Below are 25,712 nucleotides of genomic sequence, written 5' to 3' on the forward strand. Positions count from 1 at the left end.
ATCAATGCATTCTTCCATCTCAAGCAAGGTATACCATTATTATAAATTACATTTGTATACGGATGTGTAACAATGTGCTTCCAACATATGTAAAGAGAAATGGGCGTTACCCTGAGGTTGGATAGAATGAATATATGGGTAATGTGGTTGTCATTGGCAACCCATCCATTGGGTTGTTCAGGTTCAATTCAAGGCGCTGTTCTTACCTGTAAAGTTGGAATGGGGAACTTGTGAGTCTCAAGATGCTGCTGGACTCCACCTCCCACCATTCCTGACCATTGGCCAGGCTGGCAGAGGCTGATGGGAGTTGGGAGTCCAATAACCTCTAGATAGTTATAGGTTCTCCGCCCCTCAAGTGAAGCCTTAAATAGCTAGGGACCTTAAAGTAGAGTGGGTCGCGGGTGGCACTGTGGTCTAAACCACTGAGCCTCTTGGGCTTGCTGATCAGAAAGTTGGCAGTTTGAATCCCTGCAACGGGGTGAGCTCCCGTTGCTCGATCCCAGCTCCTGCCAACCTAGCAGTTTGAAAGCAAGCCAGTGCAAGTAGATAAATAGGTACAGCTCCGGTGAGAAGATAAATGGCGTTTCCATGTGCTGCTCTGGTCTTGATGTTTCGTTGTGCCGGAAGCGGCTTAGTTAGTTCTGCTGGCCACATGACACGGAAAAACTGTCTGCGGACAAACACTGGCTCCCTCGGCCTGTAAAGCAAGATGAGCGCTGCAACTCCAGAGTAAGCAAGACTTCAGGCTTGCAGAATTTACTTCTATCTTTTATGAATTAATATATATATATATATTATTATTAGCCAGTTCCACAATCTAAATCCAGATGCAGTGGTTTGGGCGGAGCCACAAGTAAAACGATGGACCATGGAGGAGAGCAAATTACTGACTGCATCCCCCGAGTCGCATACAGTAGAGCACCCTGTATATGAAAGTGTTAAACCTACATTACCTGCATTACTTATTATTAGTCATTTTTTCTTCCCAGAAATGAACTCAAAAGTGATATACAAAAACAAAGATTAAAACAAGAATGAAAAGAACACAACGCACTCATGTAGTCATGAAAAAGGCACTGGGTTCCCCTTTTTTATTCTGCTCTTTTATATAATTTGGCTGCTCTCGTATCTGGTCTCTGGGTGTTTTGATCTTTTATTAGCTACTTAGAATTTTTAACGAAGCTGAATAAAGCTTAATAAACAACTACCAGACTTTTAGAAAACATCTAAGGCAGCTCTGTTTAGGGAAGCTTTTAATATTTGATGAATCATTGTATTTTAATATTCTGCTGGAAGCTGCCCAGAGTGGCTGGGGAAACCCAGCCAGATGGGTGGGGTATTATTATTATTATTATTACAAAGTGCTGCTTTCAGGTGAAGCTACATCTTCTCACCTGTCAGTGACAAAGCTGGGTGCTCCAAGGAGCTCAAATGTGCAACTAGGTAAAGGTAAAGGGACCCCTGACCATTAGGTCCAGTCGTGACCAACTCTGGGGTTGTGGCGCTCATCTCGCTTTATTGGCTGAGGGAGCCGGCGTACAGCCTCCGGGTCATGTGGCGAGCATGACTAAGCCGCTTCTGGCAAACCAGAGCAGTGCACGGAAATGCTGTTTACTTTGACGTGCTTTTGAACTGCTAGGTTGGCAGGAGCAGGGACCGAGAAAAGGAAGCTCACCCCATTGCGGGGATTCAAACTGCCGACCTTCTGATCGGCAAGTCCTAGGCTCTGTGGTTTAACCCACAGCACCACCCACGTCCCCTCCAAATGTGCAACTAGTTGAGCTCAAATGCTCATCTCCGACACAAGCAATCCGTGCCAGAGTACTGGAGAAAAAGCAACTGCAGCAGAAGCGACCCACCTTTGGGTAGCAGTCGATAGTGTTTGCCACCACAGCAATAGCATCAGACCTCGAGCGAGAGCAGCTATGGCAAACCCAAGGGACACAACACAGCCAGGAGAAAGAGGAAATAGCAGGTGTGTGGCATGCCATTTGTTCCAGGGCCAGTCCTCAAAACTTGTCAATCCTGTTGCTGATATCTGGCTGTGCTCCCTTCACCATGATCCAATGCCATAATTGAAGAACCTGTTCTATTCACCCTAGCAAGCTGTCAACGTCTGTGCCACCACCCAACCTTGAAGACTGGTTAACGGTACTTTGTAAAACAACTTAATCCTAAAATCTCCTGCATCAACAGATTTTTTAAAAAGTGAAAAAAGATGTGGCGTCGTTATTATAACAATCACCCCACTTGACATATATCCAAAGGCAAGGATGAACCATAACTCATTGGTGAAAGCTTCACGTTGCGTCAGGTTAGGTGGCACAGTACGAAATGCAGATGGGACACCAGGATTTATAAATATATACCTTTATTTTTATTTTGCATATTAAATAAGGTTCTTTAAATTACAAGCAGTCTTGAATCACACTATGCATGATCAATGTACAGTAGAAATATTACAGTTTTAAAATTTACACAATTTAAAGACAAATTCGACCTGAAATTTCATTGACTAGAATATTGCCATAAACCTCATACCTGTATTAAATTTCCAATAGGAAAACCTCTCCCCTATGATTTTGTAACATAAATTTCCTCATTTACAAATAGAGTAAAACATCGTATATACACACAGATACCATTTACCATTAGGTGACAGCTACCACTGTGCAAGATCAAACGATTTATTAAATGGAACCAAACATCTTAAACTCATTCAAGTTTCATTTGAAAATAAAAACAAAAACCGGGCTGGTGGTACTGAACACTTTCTCCTCTCTTCTGTACTCTCATCTCAACAATTTGCCCTTAAAGACTTGATTACTATTTTTAAAGAAAGGTTATTTTATACAACTTAAAGCTGAATTTATTTATTTTTATTTTTTTACACTCCATTCTTATTTTTAAGGCTATTTCTTATAAGGCTAATTAGTTTCCAATTCCACCTTCCAATCTAAATAGCCGTTTTACCCGCAATGCAATTTTAAACTGAGTGCATAATTGTGTCTACCCCCTCCCAAAAAAACCTTCCTAACTAAGCTGTCTCCCTCTCAAAAAAAAGACAAAAGAATCAGAACTGCATATAAATCAATCTAAAATACTGATTTTTAAAAAGTAGGCATGAATGGCTCTCGTTAGTGCTTCATTAAGTGTTTTTAAAAAAGAATCCATTCATTTCCAATAAAAGTGGTGGCTTTCCCCTTCTCACTTGTGCACAGAACTTGGAAAATTATTTATCAATTAAAACTCACTTCATTTTGAATTGCTGCATTGCAAATGTTACTTTACAGGGGTGGGATCTAGGTGAAGGAACGTATGACCTACTGAGTTGTATCCAAAGCTAACCCAACTCAATAGTATAAATGAATGAACTTGACTTTCAGTGGGTCTACTCTGAGTACAAGTGGCATTGGATACCACCCTCCATCTTTCAGCCTGAGCCTCTTTGAACTACTACACTACCCTGGCCATTATGAGAAGTCCAGCTCCCATTTACAAAACACATGCACGCCCCTCGGCCCCTGCAGGGAAACAGCAAGAGCACAGCTGCACTGGTGCAATTGTGGCACGGCTGCTCCTGGTTCCAGGGCTTCTTAACAACCCCACAAAATTTAGTGTTAAATAAGCTATTGCTAACGCCTTGCTCTGTTCCCTAAGTGACTCTTCCTCCTCACCTTGGAGCAGCAAAGACGAGAGACCCCTTCAGCAGCCAAAACTTTCTGGCTGGGCTCTGGTGCCTTCAGAAGAAACACAGGAGGAGAACTTTACAACATAAAACTTCTTCCTAGCAATTCATCCTTAAAACTGGGGTGTGGGTCAGGGTGGAATTGCTTGCTAAAAGCTGTAACATGCAGCTGTTTAAAATGTACAGGTGATCTACTGGGGGGGGGCGCAGTGGGGAAGGGGAGAGAAGCAGGAACCCTAAACACATGCAGCAGCAGCAGCAGCAAAAGTTGGGATATGATTCCCTCATGTTAATTCTTGGATTTGCACGTCTGGTCCTAAAGTCACTATCCTCCTTTAAAAACACAGGCTTTTAAGTCTGAAGGAAACCTACAACTCCCCCACCCCACCCCGCCGCCCCCTTGAAGAGAACTGTTACTCGCAACCATCACAACGAATGCTAACCTGCTCAAATCTTGCAAGACACACAACTGTCTTCTGGGTAACTAAGGTGCAAAAAAGGACACAGAAGTCAGCTTGTGAACCATGCAGTAAAGAAAAGGTGGTTGAAAAGGTATAAATTTGGTCTTCAAGTGACGTGTTAGGGCTACTAGCCTGGATTTGTGTGCATGTGTGTGTGTGTGAGCTTTAAAATGCACTCGTTTTAAGAGCTTTTGGTTAGTTACAGGTGCCTCACAATATCGTTTTGCCCACTATGAGAGAGTTTTGTGTTCATGGGATGTACTCTGAAATTCTGTCTTGCTAATGACACAAATGCACTCTGGGTTCTCACCACAGAGTGGAAGAACAAGCGTCAGAGATAGCGAGTTTGCATTTCATATGGCCAAAGCAACAAGTGTGTGTTAGGTTCCATCACGGTCTGTGGAGATTATTATTTTTTAAAGCCTCCCTCATGTTTAGTGCCAGCCGTATGAATCCATTCCAGGAAGTGTTTTCTAATGCTCCCCCCGACAGCCCTGAAGCCACTCAATGCACCAGATGTTAGGGCTTGTGGTTGGCTGCATCTCCAAACTGTGTGAATTCCCAGTGTGAATTCCAATCCGGGACTAAGCAAGCCAACTTCTATCTGCAGCATGAGACTCTGGAGTGCCGATTCTTTGGCAAAAGGGGGCAGGAAGATGCCTCAGGCACCCAGAGAAAATGCAGTCATGAGGAATGCACACAAGTGAGATTAGGCTATTCATAATTTTCACACTTAAAAAAAAAAATTGGATAAAAGCAAAGAATATTACCAATGCACCTCTTTATTCCATAACCAGGGGTGGCTAAGCTGTTCCTCTCCTGAGGCTGTAGGCTTACAACTCCCATCATCCCTAACCATTGGCTATGCTGGCTGGGGCTGATGGGAGTTGGAGTCAAACAGCATCTAGAGAGCCACAGCTTATCTCATTGCCATAAACTAAGTCATAAACTACAAAGTTAGGGGGCCTATACTTTCTGCTGCACAATTCCATATATTGTTGAAAACTCAGTAGGGCAGGTTCACTTTTGTGTTTCCTTGCTTTTAATTTTATTACATTAAGAAAAAGCGGGGGGGGGGGGGGGAACAACCTAATCCGACTTTAAAAATCTCCCTACTTGACTCAGGCCTGTCCAAGAGAGGAACAACCATTCCAAGTAGACCCAAGGTTGTAATGTGTATTTTGAAAATTAATTCAGTGCACACTAAAATTTGCTCTTCCAAGAACAAACATTGCGGGATACTCCAAGCAGACATTTCTCCAAGCTTTAGAGAAAAGTTGGCACATGAGATCATGTTGTGGGCAAATGCTTGAAGCAATACATGTCTCAAGCTGTTCTATTAATTTTTCTTTACACAAATGAGTTCCTTGTGTAATGGGGGGGGGGTCCATAACTCACAATTTTAATGCACTTCAATTTCTGCCCTCCACAGGGCTCATGAGAACCAGCCTGGCTGAAGGAGAACGGCAAAGGAAAACCCTCAATACTTTCATACATTCTTTGATGAGAAGGTTTAAAAGCTACCAATTTTCATGCCATTTACAGATGTCCTCAGACCTGAAGCAGAAAGAAACCTGTGCAGGTCAGCTGGATAGCTTAATTTTTTAAAAAACCAAAGAAAAGAAAACTTTTTTTACACATGTCTTCCACTGCCAAAGCTGAGGCTGCAAAACACATTTTACAGCCCAAGTGCTCATTTTAAGAGTGAGACGGGGGGGACGGGGGACGACGACCCTGCAGCTTATATTCTGAGTTCACCACACTTAGGAGAGCTATACACTAAACCCCTTCCTATTTTATGAATGCCAGAGTAGCTTTCCATCAGCAGAACAGGGCTCCGGCAAGGGATTTAAAAGCTCTGGAAGATCTGGGTCTAACAACACACTGCCAATTAGCCCTTAAGTTTCTATTAGCCATCCTTAAGGTATTAGAACTACCAGTTTTGCATGGAAACCTGCAGTTGCAACTACAGCTGGCACAGAAGGCCCAAATCCCTATTGAAGATTGGTTCTCAAATATCGACAGGTGACGCCTGCTCTGCTAAAGCTGCTTCTTTAGAGAATCTCAACTTCAAACACAAAGAGAAAGAGCAACTGCATGAGTCAACACATCCCCTTTTACATTGCATCTGCAGAAATGTTAACACTTCCCTGAAGATGAGATGAGCGATTCAAGAAGTTACCCAGTAACCAAGACCATCATTTAAGGACACACACACACACACACACACACACACACACACACACGGACATTGAACCTTCCAGACGTCTTGGGTGCAGAGGGAAGCAAACAGAAGAATGTTACAACACCACAATTTTTTTTTTTAGCCAACTATAACTAAAAAGTCAATTCGTCGACCACTGTACTGCAGATGGGAATATAAGAAAGTGAATTGCCCCTTTAGAAAAGTGGATAGCATACAAAGCTCCAGAAATTATATAAACAGGAAGACTCAAGCTCTGTACACCCCAACAAGTACGCTGTGCAAAAAAGGGGCACAGGAGCACAAAGCAAACCAGTTAGGCAGGTAAAGGACCCCAACAACTTCCATCAATCAAGAAGCAAAGAAGAATGGCTTTGTACAATGCAAAGGGACCTGGGAAGGGCAGTTACTAGTGCATCTGCAGCTAAGCAAGGTGTGAAGTCTTTGAAATATGGCTTTCTACACAACAGCTCTCAAGTCAGGCAGCTTCAAGTGACATAGCCACCTTCTGCTCAGCTATGTACAATTTTACATGTTCATAGAGATAATACATTGAGACTACAAAAGGGTATGGTACAATCCTATATATAAACCAGAGCATAACTTGTACATATTTGTTACAAATTGTCTGCAGGATACTTCAAGTACTTTGGGGGGTAGGAGAGGGGGGAGAAGGGGAAAGCTAGCACATGATATATATTTTTAAAGGAAATGCAAAATGCACCAGTTTTCAAAAAAAAAAAAAAAAAAGTACACTACAAAAAGTAACATCCACCTTCAAGTTCAGGTCTCGATCTAACATTGCCTTCAGGGTGTGCAAACATCTTGATTATTGGATTTCAGCAGGTCTGCTTTGTTTTCAGATGCAAGAGGGCAGTCGTTGTTTTTGAAAATGAAAATATTGGCTGTTAGGCAAAAAGCAGAAGTGACTCCCCACAAAACGATGACCATTCACCGAGGGAAGAAGCTTCAGTCTTTTTCTCCATCTTCACTGCTCCCTGTTAAGAGACACAAGGCTATTATTATAGGGTGAGGCTTTGGATATTCTGCCTCCAGAATGAGTTCCTTCAGACTGTGGAATCCTCTCAGGGATCTTTTCCTGGACAAGCTCTGCTGAAATTGCAGCAGGCGGGTGTGAAAGCATTGAAAAGAACACGGGTGCATTTTTGTGCAAATCAAATACAGATTGTACCATAATAGTGCCCCAGCAGTTTGGGCCGTTTCCCCCTCCTCCAAAAGTGAGATTCTGATGTTTAAAAAGCACCTGAATTATCCATCTCCTGTTATGAAATCAACCCCAGGGACACAGCTGGAAGTCTGTCAGGCACAACTGTCTAAATCGCACAGTTCAATGTCAGGACATAATAGAGCTAACTGCACTATTTAAACACTGGCCTTAATGATAAACAAGCAAATACTCCTATCTAATCAGCACTCTGCTGAACCTAATATAAGCTCGTATACCAAACACCAAGGACCCACAAGCACCAGGGGCATTTAGGTGCTCAAAAATATCCTAGTTTTATGATTAAAAATAATAATAATCTAGCCAGTCGTGAACTTGCTTATTTGGTGTGCTTTAAATTCCAAAGGACTTGGGAATTCTTTTGGGCAAAACAGAGTCAGTTCAGGGCTTGCACCACTCCTATTCGTTTCCAGTGAAGACTGGGCAAAAGAACCACCTGGCTGGGCTGCATAGGCCAGACATATCTACCTGAGATTTTACTCTCTGTTCTGCCACCTAAAATCCACCCATCTTGCCACACAGTGAAGCCACTTCTACAGGCAAGCTACATAGGACGCCAAAGAAAAGGAAGTAGTAGGTATAAATCAGGAAAGGCAAATACACAGGGATTACAAAGGAGAGCCATGAACAACAAGAACAACAACAACAGGCAGCAGCTATTTAGGAAAAGGATGGGCAGAAGGTAGATCTACTTTCCTTACTCAAGATTTTATCATCTTTTAATAATCGCTTGAGCAAGCATTGCTTGAAAACCATACTGATGTAACAAACGAGTGCTTGAAGGAAAATACTTGCCTCCCTGTTCAATATCAGAATCCGTAAGGTGAGTGAGCGAGAAGCTTGCAATGTTTGCTGGAGAGATAGAGAACCTGGAGTAAGGTAAAGGATTCGACCAGTTTTGTTCAGAGCTTCGAGGCAGTGGTGGTGGGGAGAAGTACTTTGAGGTCTGAAGAGAAGGCTTGGAACTAATGAGGCTGTTTGCTGCCTTTGCTATGAAAGAGGGCTCTGGAGAAGAGAAGTCGTCGTCCCATTCAAAACCTCCACCTGGAACAAATCACACACACATTAAAATAAAATAAAAATCTGGAGAAAATGCTGAAATCTCCAGGGAATGGAACTTGCAATTAGTTCAGAGAACATTCTCTGTGGATTAGGCTTATAGCCAGTATCAGAAATCTCTAAATGCATCAACTAAAGCAGATGAACTGTATGCAAAATTGGACATATGATAATGAAGCACACACATGCTATATTTTCCTACTTCTAAGAGCACAAAACCAGATTTTTGAATCCTTAGGTAGACACATGGGCAAAATAGGGGCCTATAAAAAAAAATAAGGTGATGCATTACACTGATTTTTGCAAAGTGAAGCACAGAGTATGTCACCAGATTCCCTTATATATTCTCTTTGTTAGGGATGGATGGTATACAAGGAACAAACTCTTCTGATTAGTTTTCTCCTTGCAGACCACCACAATTCCTTAAATTTTAACTTAAATCTGAATATTTACACTGAAAAGTAGAATTTCTCTTCAGCATGTGATCAACATTTGAAAGCTTTTTCAGAGCTTTGTGCTTTATTTTCAGATAGTCAATAGAGTGGGTGACCAAGCAAATTCTAAAGGCATCAACAGAAGCTTCACAAGTGAAAGGAAAGCACAGTTAAAACAAAGTAAGGGCGGTTATCCTATCTATACAGAGGAAGCTACCTCATAAGGAGACACCCCATTGGCATATCTGGCACAGAACTGTCTGGCATCAACTCTCTAGGCTTCCAGACAAGATTACTATCCCTATCCAATCTAGAGATGTCGTTAGTTGAACCAGAAACCTTTTGCATGCAAAGCTCTGCTACTAAGCCATGGTCCTCCTTTTAAGATCACTGTAACACCAACATCTTTATGGGGAAACTGAAATTGGATTAAACTGAAGCAAGCTTGGTTTTTGATTAATCATTGGTCGTAATACAAAATTCAAGTTATGTACATCACCGATGAACATGGTCAGTTAGAACAAGCATTCAAGCAAAGAAACGAGTGGAAGAAAATGTACTTGTTTCGCTTGGGAACTCTGCATCTTAATTTTATAAAGGAATACACTTAAACTTGCAAGCCAAATATTAAGTACCTTCTTCATCTGTAGAACTTTCTGAATTTGTAAATTTATTCAAGTAACCAGGGCCTGAAGCAGGAACAGGAGTGTTATCAGAATCCGAGTGGTTTGATTCTGTAGCATGATTTCCGAGCTCTTTGGTTGGTGTTTCCTAAAAAATAATCCAAAGAAATACTATTACTTCCATTATCGTATGTATGTGATGCTTCACCAGTTGAAACCATATTGAAGATCTACAGTGTGGTATTTCAAAGCAGCCCAGATTTTCTTGGTTTTGGGGGATAGGGGTGGGGATGTCGATGTACTACCCACCAATTTCACAAAATCATAGAATTGTAAGGGACCCTAAGGATCATCTAGTCCAACCCCCTGCAATGCAGGAATATGCAGCTGTCCCATATGAGGATCGAACCTGCAACCTTGGCATTATCAGCACCACGCTCTAACCAACTGAGCTATCTAGCTAGCAACTGCATCATTATGCATTTCATTTTACAACTGTTTACCGTTGTTACTGCATGGCATTTACCGTACTCTTATTTCCAGGGGCTGCAAGCCTGAAGTGGGCAGGGCTAACGCAAAAATAGGTGCAGCCAGGGCTAAAAGTCAGCAGGGGGATCTCATACACTCACCTTCAGCTCAAAATAAAGGCATCTTCAAACCTAATTGCCTGATGGGGAAACTTTTGTTATGGGGAGGCACCATACAACACAGGGAGGGTTACCAACAGCCAGTAACATCTTCTGTGACCTGACTTCCAGAAAGAACCACAGCTCCCACAATATAGTGGTGCCCCGCAAGACGAACGCCTCGCAAGACGGAAAACCCGCTAGACGAAAGGGTTTTCCGTTTTGGAGGTGCTTCGCAAAACGAATTTCCTATGGGCTTGCTTCGCAAGACGAAAATGTCTTGCGAGTTCCTGCGGGGTTTTTTTCCTCCTCCCCCCCCCCTTCCTAAGCCGCTAAGCCACTTATCTGCTTATCCGCTAAGCCGATAAGAGCCACTAAAAGCCGCTAATAGCGCTAATAGCGCTAATCCGCTAATCCGTCAATGGGCTTGCTTCGCAAGACGAAAAAACCGCTAGACGAAGAGACTCGCGGAACGGATTAATTTCGTCTTGAGAGGCACCACTGTACGGCACCCCCAAGTACCAAAAACATTCCTATCGTATAAAACCTTTTGTGTGGATCAACAGACCAAAAGATCTTGGTAAAACATAACTCAATTATTTTGGACAGCACTCAAAAGTTAAGAAACTCTGCACTATTCCGCAAACCTAATCATCGTTCATTTCTAGAGGTTTGGGGTTGTTGTTTTTTTGTTGCTTTTTTATATAATTAAAGGCCTCAATTTGCTGTGCTAGTTTGCTTTCCCACAAGGTATAAAAGGCACCTTGTGGCCTATCTTATTACAGAAGTAGGAACTAGATACACAACCTTGGACTTCTGTAAAGTAGGTCAACTATTTTCAGGGAGAGGGAGAGGGAGTGTACACACACAACTGTTCTAACTCAAAGAACTACAGGCAACCCCAGTGTTCTTCACAATCACAACTGTAGGTTACAGTGACCACCAATTGTTTCAAACCCCATGTGCTTCTTTGCTTAATTCACTGCCATTTAGTGCAATTAGGAGGAGAGTTTCATACAGTTAATGCAGCATGGTCACTTCTTCTTAGTGGGACACTGACTAGGAAAATTACAGGTAATCTGAATATTTTAGTTATATTTAATTGTATTTACCTACCTCTGTCACAAACGTGGTATGGACTAAACAGGATAGATTGAGGAGCTGATAAACTTGTTCTATGATGCTCTTATTTTAGAATGAACGATCAACTCCACTCATCCATCTTAGTTCAAACCCTTAAAAATCATGTGGGACAACAGGAATTCAGGCTTTTCACTTTCCTTTATGATTTAACACAGCTTATGTGTTGTGGCAATGATTTATTGTGAAAGCACCAAACTGTATGAAGAGGAAACAAATCACGATCTCTGGCCTTAGCATTACACCCAAACTAAGGTTTGTTTCACTCCAAAAGGAACCGTGGTTCATCAGAGCAGAACCACAATCTGTAGTTTGGACATCGTGCTAAGCCAGAGACAGCAGAGTGGGCACAATCAAATTGAGCACATCTTTTTATGGCTTACTGTGATCAGTGTGCATATCCATCAGTTGCACAGCTTTTGAAAACACAAGAAGAGTCTGCAGGATCAGGCCAGTGGCCCATCTAGCCCTGCATCCTGTTCTCACAGTGGCCAACCAAAAATCCATGGGAAACTGAGCTTAACAGCACTCTTCCCCACCTGAGATTCTCGTAATCTCTATCATGAACTCCCGCAAACACACAATATTTAGATTCTATGTTTTTTTTCTGCAACAAAATATTTGCATAAGATTATGAAAACTCTGACCTCTGAGATTATGTGGCTATTCTGTCTTCTCCTCCCCTACATCCTTGCACAAACTTCCATTTGCCACAGGGAGCCCAAGGTTTCCAAACTGATCGTGACCTTTCCACCACCAGCAGGCATTTACATTTTAGAGAACAAATAACGAGAAAAGCATCAGATACCTGATCGAAAAGATAGACTGTGACATCATCAAAGAACGTTACGGCTTTCCTCTCATTCTTCATAAAGTTTTCAGAAGGGTTGTTCTGCCCTGGTGACTTCGGATGTTTTAACAAACTCCTTAGATGTTTGCCATCATCCCTATCCGTAAGGATCACCGGTACTCGATGGACAATTTCCTCATCGCTGTCAGAGCTCAGTCCATGCAAGTGGAAAGTTCTCATGTCATCCTCAGAATCGTCACTGTTCTCATCTTCTTCATCAGCATCATCTCCATCCACTGACAGATCAAGCATCCCAGAAACATCAAGTTTACCAAGGTATTTTCCTTCGATGTCTGGCTCTTTCAACTTATTATGACCTTCAAAGTGGCACACTAAGGATTTTTCCAACACTTCAGCAGGGCCATACAGGTTAGGGGTGAGCTTTAGATCTCTCTCAGGAAGGAAGTCTGCTGTGTTAGTGCCTGTGCAAGAGACACTTCTGGGGGAATCCTCATATATGATCTCAATGTCATCTTCATCAGTAGGCTCTAGTTCTACCACAGGTAGCAATGAAGCTGTATTGTCACCTTTATGAAGATGCTTTGTTTCAGTGGTCTCCAGCTTCTCCTCCAACTCTAGCCGCAAGCGTGAGTTCTTTGTGAACTGGTGACTGGCTACTTGATCATCACTTGACCGATTTTCTGCATTTTTATGCTCTTCTATTTCAAAGTAGTCACTGCACATACCACCCTCTGTTCGTACTTGAGCATCTGCCAATGTATTTGTAACCTCAGATTTCTTATCTAATTCAGAATCGTTATCAGAAAAATAGGCGGAATCTCTGTACGAATTCTGGATGCCACCAAAAGAAGTCTTAGAGATGCCTTCAAATGTGTCCATGGTATTTGCTGTGTCTAAGTCTGTATTGACATCTGGCGACAGAATGATCATAGGCTTATCACGCAAAAGACCATCACCAGCAGCACTGGACAAAGCCATGTCTTCATTGGAGTTGCTGCCAACAAGGTGTGAAGTCCATTCAGGAGACTCCAGGTTTTCAGTTTCATAGCCACTGTCAGCAGGTTTATCAGGTGGCAAAGGTTTCTGTGGGCTCTGACCCACTAAAGACTCTAAGACCTCAATAACATCTAATGAATCCAATGAGTCCGGTGTATCAATAGACTGCCCCATACTCTGTGTGGGAGCTGATAAACTGTCCTCCAGTAGACTGTCGTGACTTGTACGGTCTGAAGGAAGGACAGACGAAAGCGCAATGTCTTTGATTGGGGTCTCCTTGTTACATTTCTGAACCTCGGTTAAAGCTTCGTCAGTTGGCTCCAGAATATACTCATCACCTTGCTCTAATCCAGATGGCTTATTCTTCAGATCCTCAATCAGCTCCCCCCAAGAACTACTATTGCATTTAAGTTCCTGCATATTCTGCTGTCTTTCTTCCTCTTGAGCATGGAGTGCAGTGCTATGACCGGGGCTACTCCCATTAGTTTGGTTTTTGGCATTCATGGATAATGTTTCATTAAAGCCAGCTTCAGAGACTTGATCCATGTCAAGGTAAGAGTAATCAATACTGTGGGCAGAGTTATCATTAACTTCTATGTTAGGAGAGGGTTTTTCAGTTCCTGATAAGGGGGATACCTGCTCCTTCTCCATCGCAGGTGACCTAGGAGACATTTGACCTTGCATAAGGGGCTGGGGCGGAATACTTTTGTTTTTATTTGTGCTCATTTGCACAACATGTTCGTCTTCATGGACTGGAGAATTCCCATCCATTTTAAGTTCAATCCCCAGAGAGTTTGTATTTGGTGGATCTAGCACTTTTGTGTTGTCAGATGCTCTTTTTAAGTCACCACCACCAGTTCTGTTACTCAGTGCCCCCTTTAGTAAATTATTCTCTTGAAGGAAAAGGAAGTTATCCGACAGCTCTTCTGAAGTCAGTAAGCTAGGATCGGACTGCATTATGATATCCTCCTGCAAGCAAACAGCTTCACTTTCAGAAGCATGTCTGGGACTTCTCTTCTGGAGCTGATCAACTACAGACTCCTCAAGACCTGAATATGAAACTGCTTCAAGCTCGACATGAATATCATTTAGATCAGCCAACTCAAACCTATTTCTCATATCTGTAAATTGTTCCATTCTGTCGATATCACTAAATATATCTTGGAAATGACTTTCAGGACAATGAACATGGAAATCCTGTTCCTTGGGATATGTATTGTAATGGAGGGAGTCCCTATCTGTAGTGGATTCAGCAGCAAAGTCCCCAAGAACTATGAAGTGAGAGTTTTGGTCCTTTACAACTGCATGACTGTCCATGTCAGTCATCAATATAGAATCCTGGTTATCAAAGTTTACACTATTGTCTCTGCTCTTCTCTTCTAACTGGATGTAATAATCATTTCCAACAGAAGGGTTTTGGGCATTAAACACGGGAAGTTCCCCAGGGACACGAAGCACATCCTGCCCACTTTCAACTTGATTCCCAGGTCCTTGCTCCGTAAGTGTGTTCTCAAAAACCTCCACCGGGAAGAAGATATTGGTGTAAGTCATTCCCTCATCAGGATTTGCCTGGCTGCATTCAAAGTGGTCTTGTTTGGCTGCTTCCCAGATGCATTCAAAGTTGAGCCCTCGACTTGTTTCAGTTACCGTGAGAACTTCTTCCATCTCACGGCCAAACCTGTTGCCTGTGAAATGATCCAGGATTGGAAAGGCAGAGTTACCAGAGGACTCTCTGTTTGAAGTATCAGGCTTGAGATCATTCCACTGTTCAGGATCAATCACTGAGTCCCTTTGACTTTGCATACGGAGGTAAGTTAGAAGCTTATGCACTTCGTCTGCTGTTGCTCTCTTGTCTGGAGACAGCCAACAGAACTGTAAAACTTCATACCTATGAAAAGGACAACATATTCCATTTTCAATAATGTAGGTAATAATGGCCATTAAGAAAAGTCAATGCTGTATCAGGACAACAATTCCTTTCAATAGGCAATAAGTCTTCTTAAGTTTGAGAAATGTGCCAATTGTTTTACTTCTACTTATTAAGTGCTTGCAAACTTTTTACTACTGTGAATTATTTTTGGCATTACAAAACAGACCTCCCAATATTCAATATCTGCTCAGTCACAATATCACTAGATGGTCACAGGGAGCCACAACCTGCCCTTTCCTATTAGTCTTAAATAGCTATTTTAAAGACCAATAAAATTAATGGAATATAACTGGATATAGACTTCAGATACTCAAGTTTTACCATCTATCAGAATATGGCTGCTCAAGACGAGGTTCTGAAAGCTTCGTCTGCTTCTCTTTTATGACCTGCACCAGGACTTCATCATCAGATAAATGTGAGTAAGGCTTCACAGCACCGCTGAAAAGCTCCCATAGCGTTACACCTAGTGACCTGCAAAAATAAAAGTCTTCAATAACAAGATGTCAGAACACAACACAATTATCCCATCATGGTACTCAGTCCATAAGCTATGTCGAAAGGGATACCAAACACTCTAGGTGCGAAACTCATTCACTAGCAAGGTCTAGATCCCTAACTCCAAAAGCTCAAATCACCCAGCTGTGGAATGATGTGCAAAAACCTATTTCAGTTCTACTACTCATTAGTAAATCCCAACCCTGTTACATTTTCAGTAGAATTAAAATGGGGCCTTTGGAGATATATATTATATATGCATGCTAGCAATCCACTCTGCAGAGTTGTTTCAAAGGAACTGCTGAACAGTTCTAACACACTCGTGTGAGTCAGAGGAATGGCTGAAACAATCTCAACAATCTCTGCCTTGCCAACTTTCTCTCTACCTCCTCTGTGTGCAAGGACAGAAAACTTCCATTTTCCCTTTAGAAAGAGGCAGCAGTTTGCCATTACGTATGAATTCATAGGATTGTGGTTTGTTCTGGATACAATCAGCTACAAGAAACCAGAGTTTCAAACCATGGTTTGAAACTCTGGTTTATTTTTAACGTATGGTATTTTAAACAAACCAGAGTTCTTTGAGTTTGTATAAAGCAGCAAACTGCAATTTGCTTTAAGTGAAAGCAGAAGCTCTCTTCCCTTTCCCCTCTCACACAGAGGAAAGGTAGTGCCAAAGCCCAAGTCTACAATCACTTATCAATGATTTTGACCAAAGATGGGTGATGGTGGTCCCTTCAGATATTGCTGGACTCCAGCTCCTATCAGCCCCAACCAGCACAGCCAAAGAATGACAGGAGCTGTAGTCCAACATCTAGAGAGCCACAGATGTCCCAAACCTGCCCAAGATCTCCCTCTAAACCAGGCCAAACACTTTCAATTAAGCAAAGCTTTAGACTATTGTTTTCATACCAGATGTTACTGTACTTTGTTTGCTCAGCTGTTAACAGTCTGTCCTGAAAGCTAGTCACCAGCTCTGGTGCAGTCCATCGAAGAGGCACAAGCTTCTTTTCATCTGTTTCAATATAATCTTCCTATTAGATCAAGGAAAGAGACAAAAAATTCAAAGGGCAAACAAAAACCACACATTGTCAAATGCTGTTTGTTCTCTCATGCCTCAGATTCCTTGGAATTAGAGAACCCTTGAATTGCCTTTGCAAAAAAGAAGGGTCAGCACGAGGGAACCAAAGCCAAAAAAATGCAATGAAGGTTCAAAATGAAGCTAAAGTTGGAGGGAATATTGGGGATTGCAATGTGCCCAACGTGTTTTGGAGTAGAGTCTTTCAGAAGCAAATGTCATAAATAAATCACTACCCAAAAATGATCAGAAATCTCTTTGCCCCAGAAGGTGGAAATACTCTGAAATGTATTGGGCAAAATCCAATATTTAATTCTATGGCTGAATTTCCTATTGATTTAGTTCAACTGAAAAATCAATAAGTAATGATTAACTTAGTCTGTATAACTGAGGCTTTGCTTCCTCTTTTTGGCTTCTGTAGCTTTTGGCCAGCCTTTCTGCATTGGAAACCTGCAATTCAGTGCTCACCTAGACATCTATACTCTATACTTCAGCACTGCTGCCATAGGAACTGAGTTAGTTGCACAACCTCCCTACTACTGTCTCTTAGCAGAGAAGCACTGTGGAAGCTATATGGTGGAAGGGGGAAAGCGAAAGCATGTACAACATTATCCTGTAGCAACAGAGCAGTGCTATGGTGGTTGGGTGCATGGACCATGTTCAGTGCCATTTGCGGCCAGAGAGATAAGTTGGTGACAGCAGAATCAGTAGCATGGATACAGGAAGAATAAGATTGGGTCAATCAATCAGAATGTCCAGGCAGTGTTTCCTATGAGTGTATGTAGGTCCACATTAAAGAAGACTGCTCAAGAAACAGACTGGTAGCTAGACCACTAAATTAAAGCATTTAGGTGGAACCTAGTATTTTATTTTATTGATCCATGGCACTCAGGTTTTATAATGCAAAAACAAATTTAAATTGTTTACCAAAAATTAGAAATTTAGCTGTGTGACATGAAGATAATATTTATTCACTCTAATGCCATATATTTCATCCAAACAAGTCTAAATAACCAGTATCGACTATCATCGTATGGATATAAATTCAGGTACATTTGATGGTCATTAAATGCACTACATGGTGCAAGCAAAGGCGAAATGAAGCTCCAACAAGTTTTCTGATTAAATGAGAAGCAGCCAGTAGTGGTTTGCCATTTTTACTGGAGGAATGACAGGAGGGAGGATGCAGAAAAAACATCCAGGGGAAGGATAAAGCATGCCCTCTCTATGCCTCAGATCAACACCAGAGGCTGCTTTTAATTTTTTAAAGGGTGTTCCTAATCCTACTGGATTCAGTTACCAGCACAAGATTGCACAGGCCTTAATATCAGCAGTATATAGTACCTCTTAAATGGCACAATCCCACTGACATATGCAAATTACTGCACTAGAACAAAGAGTAGATGGAGATCAGCAAGTCCAACATGCACAGATGCATCAAAGAGCAGTATAAAAAGGGAGATTACAATGTGCACCATTATCGAGCTACAGAACTGCTCACAGTTCAGCAAGCCCACGTAAAACAGTAATTTGTAACTTGAGCCACTGCCATTCTGTAAATGTGTCAACTTACCTTATACCTACTGAATCCTATTCCATAATCTCCCACTTTTACGTTTAGATCGGATGTAAGGAAGCAGTTGCGTAAGGCTAGGTCACTGGAAAAAAATTCCAAAATACTGCAATGAGAACAAAAGTTCACAATAGCTCCTATGATTAAAAAAAATCAATAATGCGGCCAAGCTCATCTGACACAGCACAATATTAGATTACAGCTTTAAATATAGCACCAGCCGTTCAAAAATCATCATGGAACAGACACATGTGCTTATCTGAGCCCTGAAGAACAAGAATGGTGAAATGGATCAAATATTGGACTTTGGCTAGAAAGCATGAGTGAAGCTGCAACATTCACTTGGTAATCTTAGGCCAGTCTGCTGCAAATGACATCTTTGTGAACAAACAGCAGCTGGAGGGTGGGGGGAAGAGGGATATATTTGGCAGGAAACAGGGGAAGGGGTCTAGATCGGGGTCCTGCAGCTGTTTTTTCTTCAAAATAGAAAATTGAAGTGGCCAGCTAAACACACTTCTTAACAAGCAAAAATAATGTAGTATGTACTTTTGCTTTTCGAATACTGTTGTACAAGTCATCCAGGGAAACCTCAGACAACCACTGCATAGACAGACTACAAGCAATTTCATTAGGGTTGAGTTTCAGTGGAAAAATGGCAGTTCAATTACCGGCCACATTCATGTCAACATTTTATTCATACATAAACTGTAAAATAAAAAAGGGTTGCGATTCAGTTGAAGAAATGTGTGCATTTATAAGACTATGCTGCAGCCACAACCTCCACTTTGTGATCTTCCAACTCATGGATGGAAGCAAAACAAAAAAACAGATCCGCAAACGTCTTTATATTCTCTGGCAAGGGGTAGCGGGAAATGCAAATAAGAAGGTTGCTGCTATATTCAGCATGCCTTAGAACCTACTAAATCTAGTATTTCAGAACTAAGGGATTTGTCTTTGTCTTTTATGTAATGTACATGCAAAAGCATTATTCATTTGGAAGCCATACCCATGGACAAAATTATGTTTATGCATTATGCAGAGTCCAGCTGCAATCTCACACGCCATCCTCTGTAGCAACATTATTTGGGAATCTCCTTTAATGTTCTCCTGTTCATTGCAAAGGTACGTTTTTAGGTCACCCTGTAAAACAAGAACAGTCATCAATGCCTTCTCAAGCTGGTTGCACTTAACAGTTATTTAATGAAGCAGCAGCTAAGCGCAGTTTAGGTCTTGCCAGTCAACAAGGTTATAAATATTAGTTATAAATAAGCTTGCACTCAGAGAGCACTGTCGTCAAATTTCAAGTCTCTATAACGTTTCTTTAAAAAGGCAGCCAAGGTACACACCGTGACTGTTTTAAAGCTATTCAGGACTTATTTATGCACTTAATATAATAACTGGTCTGGAATAAAGTTATGGGGAAATGAAAAATGGAAGCTATACCCACAGGTCTTCTCTGGGACAGGAAAAGAAAGGGGCTAAGAGGATAAGAGGCAAGAATGACAATGCATGGAAGGATGGATAGCAGCACTGATCTCTGTGCAAAGTGGCTGTGCTTCTGAACCTGTCTCTCTCATATACATTAGCCACTACACTGCACCAGCCCTGCACATAAGGGCTGGTTTAAAGCAGATTCACACCACACTCAAGTATTCTGAAAAACACATCTACTATACTAGGATCACATGAATTGATCTGAGAGAATGATACTACAGTACTACAAATCTTGAGTTTCAACATTTATTCATTGCAGCAAGAGGGCATGACACTTATCAGTAGACTGTATAAGAAATCTGCAGACAGGTGAAGGGAACAAAAGTTCCACGGTAAATTTCAAAGTGTACATCTCTCATTCATAAATGGATGCCCGCACACTCAATTATTATATGTTTGTTAACCGGCAGCTGGATGCCTGTTGGAGGCAGCATCTAAATTCTATCTGGCTTCTAACCTGCAATGCCTCGACCCATGAACACATTACAGAAGCATGTGCACAAAGCAGAGGCAAAACTGCTTCACCAACCCTAGATGGCAGCAAACTATTAGGCAAAAGTCACAGCAGCATAAGAGAAGTTTGTTTTACAGCAAGACACCATTTGCTGAATTACCTCCTACAATTTGCAAGTAAAAATGATTACAGGTTGTTAAATGAGTCTACTGCCCTATGTTTTGCGGGGGGGAGGGGGGATTTTGTTTTTTAAGGAAGCCATTTCTCCTGGACGGGCTTCTACTCAAAATTCATTTGCACTAAAATAGCTCACACAAAAAAATGTACTTTAACCCACACCTTCCAGAATGCAAGTGTAAAAAGCAGAGATGAAGAAGGGCATGAACAAAGCTTGACTGGGAAACTGCTTAAACACTTCCTCTGCACAACAGCAGGCTGCCAAGTGGCCAAAATAGTTCTGAGCATTATGGGTTAGCGCAGTCTGGAGATGCATCTGCTAATTTGCAATGCACAACATATTTAGTGTGCAACATACATTTGCAACTCTTTTGTTTTAAGAACCTGCACTTGAATAACACAGTGTAAGTTTCCTTTTATAGCTTCTGAAGACTCACAGCTAACAAGATTAGTAATCATCTATGGGCTGTCATGTTCAAAGCAAAATCCCAAACCCAGGCTTGCCTCTGAAGGTACACTCAACAAAAAACTATGGCCAACCACAACTCCCTGACAAGCATATGGTTGCAAATGTGAATTATGTTGCATTCATACTTTTAAAATATAAGCTAACTTCTTTATATCTTGATCTTAACTTGGGGCTCCCAGCATTCTCTCATCGAGCTGATTCATTAGGCCTCCACCAGTTAACCTCAAGTGCTCCCAAACCATTCAATCAGCCCTCCATTCACCTTTACACACATTTTTTACATTTACAGTTAAGACTATATTATGTGTGAAGTGGTCCTAATCCCTTTTGAACTTCAGAAAGAAAATGCTAAAGATGTAACAGGAATCAGTATACAGTACTTTAAGCTTCTTTACGCAATAATTTAGTACAGGCACGTCCAAAGTCTGGCCCGGGGGTCTAATCCGGCCCTCTGGTTGATTTAATCCAGCCCCTGTGGCAGTTTATATACTGGGCAAAAAAACTTAACAACTTCAACTTCAATCCTAAAAAAAAGCCCAACAGATTTGGGGGGAAATCTTAAAAAAAGCTCAGCAACTTTGGTCGTCCCTCACACATGTTCACTTCATCAAATCTGGCCCTCTTTGAAAAAAGTTTGGACACCCCTGGTTTTGTAGAAATTCATGGGCTTCTGCATACAATTCCAAATTGCTACTGTGTGTCTCTTCAGCAGAAGAGGAGAGAGGAAGGCAGAGGAAGGAAAGGATATACAGTTTCTACCACTGGCATCCCAGAAAATTTAAGGCTTCCTTCAGGAATGGTGCCAAGTTAGAACTATTCCTTGCTCATATTCGTTACCCACACAGTAATGACATTTTTCAAATGTGCTACAGTAATTTTTCTGGAATTAATACATTAGGTTTCTCCAATACCTGGTTTGGAAACTGAATCTCAAAAAGGCACTTGTGTAGCACGACTGACTTGCTCTTACGTTGGTTCCTGTTGTATGAACTGTTAAAAGCCAACTCCCTCTAATGATCCATAGTTTAATCAAACTGTTTGACTGAAATACACGTTGCCAAGCAAGACGCTCCCAATTAAATGTTAGCAGATTAGGCTTTGGAAAATATATTTAATACTAATAAGTTATGCAAACTGCAGTTGGAAAGAGCTATTTCAGAAGAGTCATTTTTCCTGAATTCAAGGGAAGAGGAAAGGTCTTTTCCAAGAGGATACTTCCTATAACACATGCCTCATCTTAACACACAGTGCTTCTTAAGAACCATTTTTCCACATGCAAATATTATGCAGGAGCAAACAGACGAAATTCGAAAACAGTGGAGACTCCTCCCCCCTTCATCAAGCAGCAACTGAATTTTAAAACCAAATTGGAAAACCAGAGCAAAAAAGAGCTGCTATCTGGAAGCCACTTAAATCCTCCTTCGTGGCTGCCTTCTCTGCATACACAGTTGTTTGCATGTAATGGCTTGCCACACAGCAACCTTCACCACATCATTGCAAACTTCCCAAATGGGGAGAGGGGGAGGGCTTACCTGCCCATATGGACCACTACCTGCTAGTAACTTGCAACAAGGAGTAAACCACTAGAGGGAGATATTTAAAGCACCTGCTCAAGCTATAGCAATGCCTATACTTTGGAACTCCCTGCCTATTGATGTTAAGCAGCAAGCATAACTATAATCTTAGTACATCATCATTTGTACTGTACTCTATTAGATGCCTGCTGAAAATGTTTGTTTCAGAGGATCTATTCAGACACATTCTTTGTTTATCTGTTTGTAAATTTGCTTCACATGTTTTGTTTATATTTTTAAAAAGTTTTAAAATGTTTGTTAAATCATTTCTTTTGCAGGTAGCATGCTCCTTGTTCCAACTCCAGTAGGTTTTTTTTATTTCCTCTTATGGTTCTCCATTTCTCTCACAACTCTAAGGTAGCTGGGATCACTGGTGATGGTTTTTCTGGAACATTTTCCTATGCACATTAGGGTTAATTTGCATTAGAAAATGTTCTGATGCCTTGAGAGTGATCTAATGTAGTATGCTTATTTTACTTGTATTTAGCAAACATATCTTTAAAACAGCCAAGCTGTGCTAATATTGTATGTGGAACTGGTATCTATTCACCGCTGCTCATGAACTTAGGAAAGAAAAAAAAATCCATGGAAAAATAAAGTAGTGGAACATTTTCGGTTTTGGAATTACTGGCTGGAATTAAGCTACTACTGAGGTGCATGATGAGAGTGATTTTTACAGCAGCTAACTGATCTATTTGGGGGTAAATTTTTTGAGGGTGGGGAGCAGAATAGGTGTCTTATTCTTTCAAAGCTTTGCAGAGTTTATATGTAAACTTCCTTGGGCAGTCCTTAAAGGAGATATGAGTGACTTAGTGACAGAGGGAGTCAACTGGAAAACTAAGCTGTATGAAAGGTTCCAAGATTAGCAGCTTCTTTAAGCATCAGTTTTCACAGCTGTAAGGAAAATCCTGAGAACACACCAAATCCCCATGTATAGCAACAGAGAATAACAGCCAGGAAGTATATCCCTGTTCTAAGGCTACATTTGGAAAGTGTGAGGAGGGGAAGCAGGGTGTTTTTTTTGGGGGGGGGGTAGAGAACGTGTATGACTATGGCATGGGAAGTGCCAACATCAAGCAACTTCAAGGAAAGGAGCAAATGTTGTTGTTGTTGAGTCGTTTAGTCGTGTCCGACTCTTCGTGACCCCATGGACCAGAGAACGCCAGGCACTCCTGTCTTCTAATGCCTCCCGCAGCTTGGTCAAACTCAGGTTAGTAGCTTTGAGAACACTGTCCAACTATCTCGTCCTCTGTCGTCCCCTTCTCCTTGTGCCCTCCATCTTTCCCAACATCAGGGTCTTTTCCAGGGAGTCTTCTCTTCTCATGAGGTGGCCAAGGTATTGGAGCCTCAGCTTCAGGATCTGTCCTTCCAGTGAGCACTCAGGGCTGATTTCCTTCAGAATGGATAGGTTTGATCTTCTTACTGTCCATGGGACTCTCAAGAGTCTCCTCCAGCACCATAATTCAAAAGCATCAATTCTTCGGCAATCAGCCTTCTTTATGGTCCAGCTCTCACTTCCATACATCACTACTGGGAAAAACATAGCTTTAACTATACGGACATTTGTCGGTAAGGTGATGTCTCTGCTTTTTAAGATGCTGTCTAGGTTTGTCAAAATTGGGAATGGAGTACGACAAGCCTGTATATTGTCTCCCTGCTTATTCAACTTATATGCAGAATTCATCATATGAAAGGCTGGGGATGGATGAATCCTAAGCCAGAATTAAGATTGCTGGAAGAAATATCAACAACCTCAGATATGCTGTCTAGGTTTGTCATTGCTTTTCTCCCAAAAAGCAGGCGTCTTTTAATTTCGTGACTGCTGTCACCATTTGCAGTGATCATGGAAACCCAAGAAAGTAAAATCTCTCACTGCCTCCATTTCTTCCCCTTCTATTTGCCAGGATGTGATGGGACGATTGGCCATGATCTTAGTTTTTTTGATGTTGAGCTTCATACTATATTTTGCGCTCTCCTCTTTCACCCTCATTAAAAGGTTCTTTAATTCCTCCTCACTTTCTGCCATCAAGGTTGTGTATATCGCATATATTGCAAAGGAGCAAATGAATGGGGGCTAATCCAGAAAAGGAGAGCAGAAAGGGACAGAATCTAGAAATCAGCAAAATACCAGAGATTGAAGGAGAGCTCGTAAGGGACAGAATCTAGAAATCAGCAAAATACCAGAGATTGAAGGAGTGGCTGAGGGGCACTTGCATATGGAAAGTTGGGTAGATAAATAATCTAGGAGTAGTACACTGTATGGAGGGGGAGGACTACAATTCCCATTATTCCTGACCATTGGTCATGCTTCCTGGGGCTGAAGCCAAAAAACATCAGGAAAGCACCATGTTAGCTACCCCTAGAATAGACCTCTAGGGTCTTTCTTTTAGCTCTGGAGAAAATAATCTAGGTTAAAAACAGTAATTGACGTAAGCCAGTATGACTGTCAGTTTTTAAGCCTCCCCCCCCCCATCACTTTTGTTTTTTTAACACAAGACAAGCTTCCCCGTCTATGTACTTCTCTTTTCTAGAAATTTAGAATCTAGCAGTCACAGTTCTAGGAAGAATTAAAGGTAAACTGTATGCTCCGAAGAGTGAGTGCACACTTGCTGCCCGGAACTGCCAACTTCTTCTCATTCTGCAGCAAAAAATTCCTGACGAGCTACTTTCTATGGAAGCATACCCAGTTAACAGGCCGGCCGGCCTTGCCATAATAATGTTACATCCACTTCATAATACGATTCTTTGCTCCTCATTCGTCATGCTATCAACAAATAATTCTGTGCGCTGACGGAAGATTGGCCACATACAGCTGGGTAATATATTACAGTTAATAAGATGGTTACTACCCTATTTTTAACCTGGTACAACCTCAGGACGATCGGAAATGATACACCATTAGTTAATTATAGATTAAGAGGACTGCCACAAACATGCCATCTAGTCCCTACACAATCATTTGAGAGAAGAGGAAACTAAGGAGCTATTGCTTGTTTTAAGAAAGCAGCAGCAGCTAGACTTTATGAAGGGCTAGGAGAGCTCATGAGCACTTTACACAGTATTCTGTCAGATGTCATCACAGTTCTACTTAGGCACAGTGGATCAATTCTATTTTGTTTTATATTTCAGGCAATAACGGTGGGCAATATGCTTTAGTTGAGATTCCTGCATTGCAGGGCTTGGA

At 41.5% G+C, this 25,712-nt stretch overlaps 1 protein-coding gene across 2 annotated transcripts in view; it reads right to left on the reverse strand.

Annotated features, from left to right (window-relative positions):
- Window positions 1-3,155: 3,155 nt before the first annotated feature.
- Window positions 3,156-25,712, reverse strand: part of LMTK2 (lemur tyrosine kinase 2) — a 47,102-nt gene continuing 24,545 nt past the window's right edge. Inside the window, exons 7-14 of one of the 2 annotated variants that reach the window (XM_081840425.1) lie at window positions 19,367-19,500; window positions 18,361-18,445; window positions 16,622-16,743; window positions 15,539-15,688; window positions 12,289-15,175; window positions 9,727-9,862; window positions 8,390-8,642; window positions 3,156-7,346 (exon numbers count right to left, since the gene is read on the reverse strand). In XM_081840425.1, the coding sequence (XP_081696551.1) occupies window positions 7,322-7,346; window positions 8,390-8,642; window positions 9,727-9,862; window positions 12,289-15,175; window positions 15,539-15,688; window positions 16,622-16,743; window positions 18,361-18,445; window positions 19,367-19,500 (3,792 nt within the window). In that variant the 3' untranslated portion in view covers window positions 3,156-7,321. Of the gene's footprint in view, window positions 7,351-8,389; window positions 8,643-9,726; window positions 9,863-12,288; window positions 15,176-15,538; window positions 15,689-16,621; window positions 16,744-18,360; window positions 18,446-19,366; window positions 19,501-25,712 lie in introns of both variants that reach the window. The other variant, XM_081840424.1, reaches the window with a different exon arrangement.

Source organism: Podarcis erhardii (genome assembly GCF_964252035.2).
Source record: "Podarcis erhardii genome assembly, chromosome: 14".
Lineage (NCBI taxonomy): Eukaryota > Metazoa > Chordata > Lepidosauria > Squamata > Lacertidae > Podarcis > Podarcis erhardii.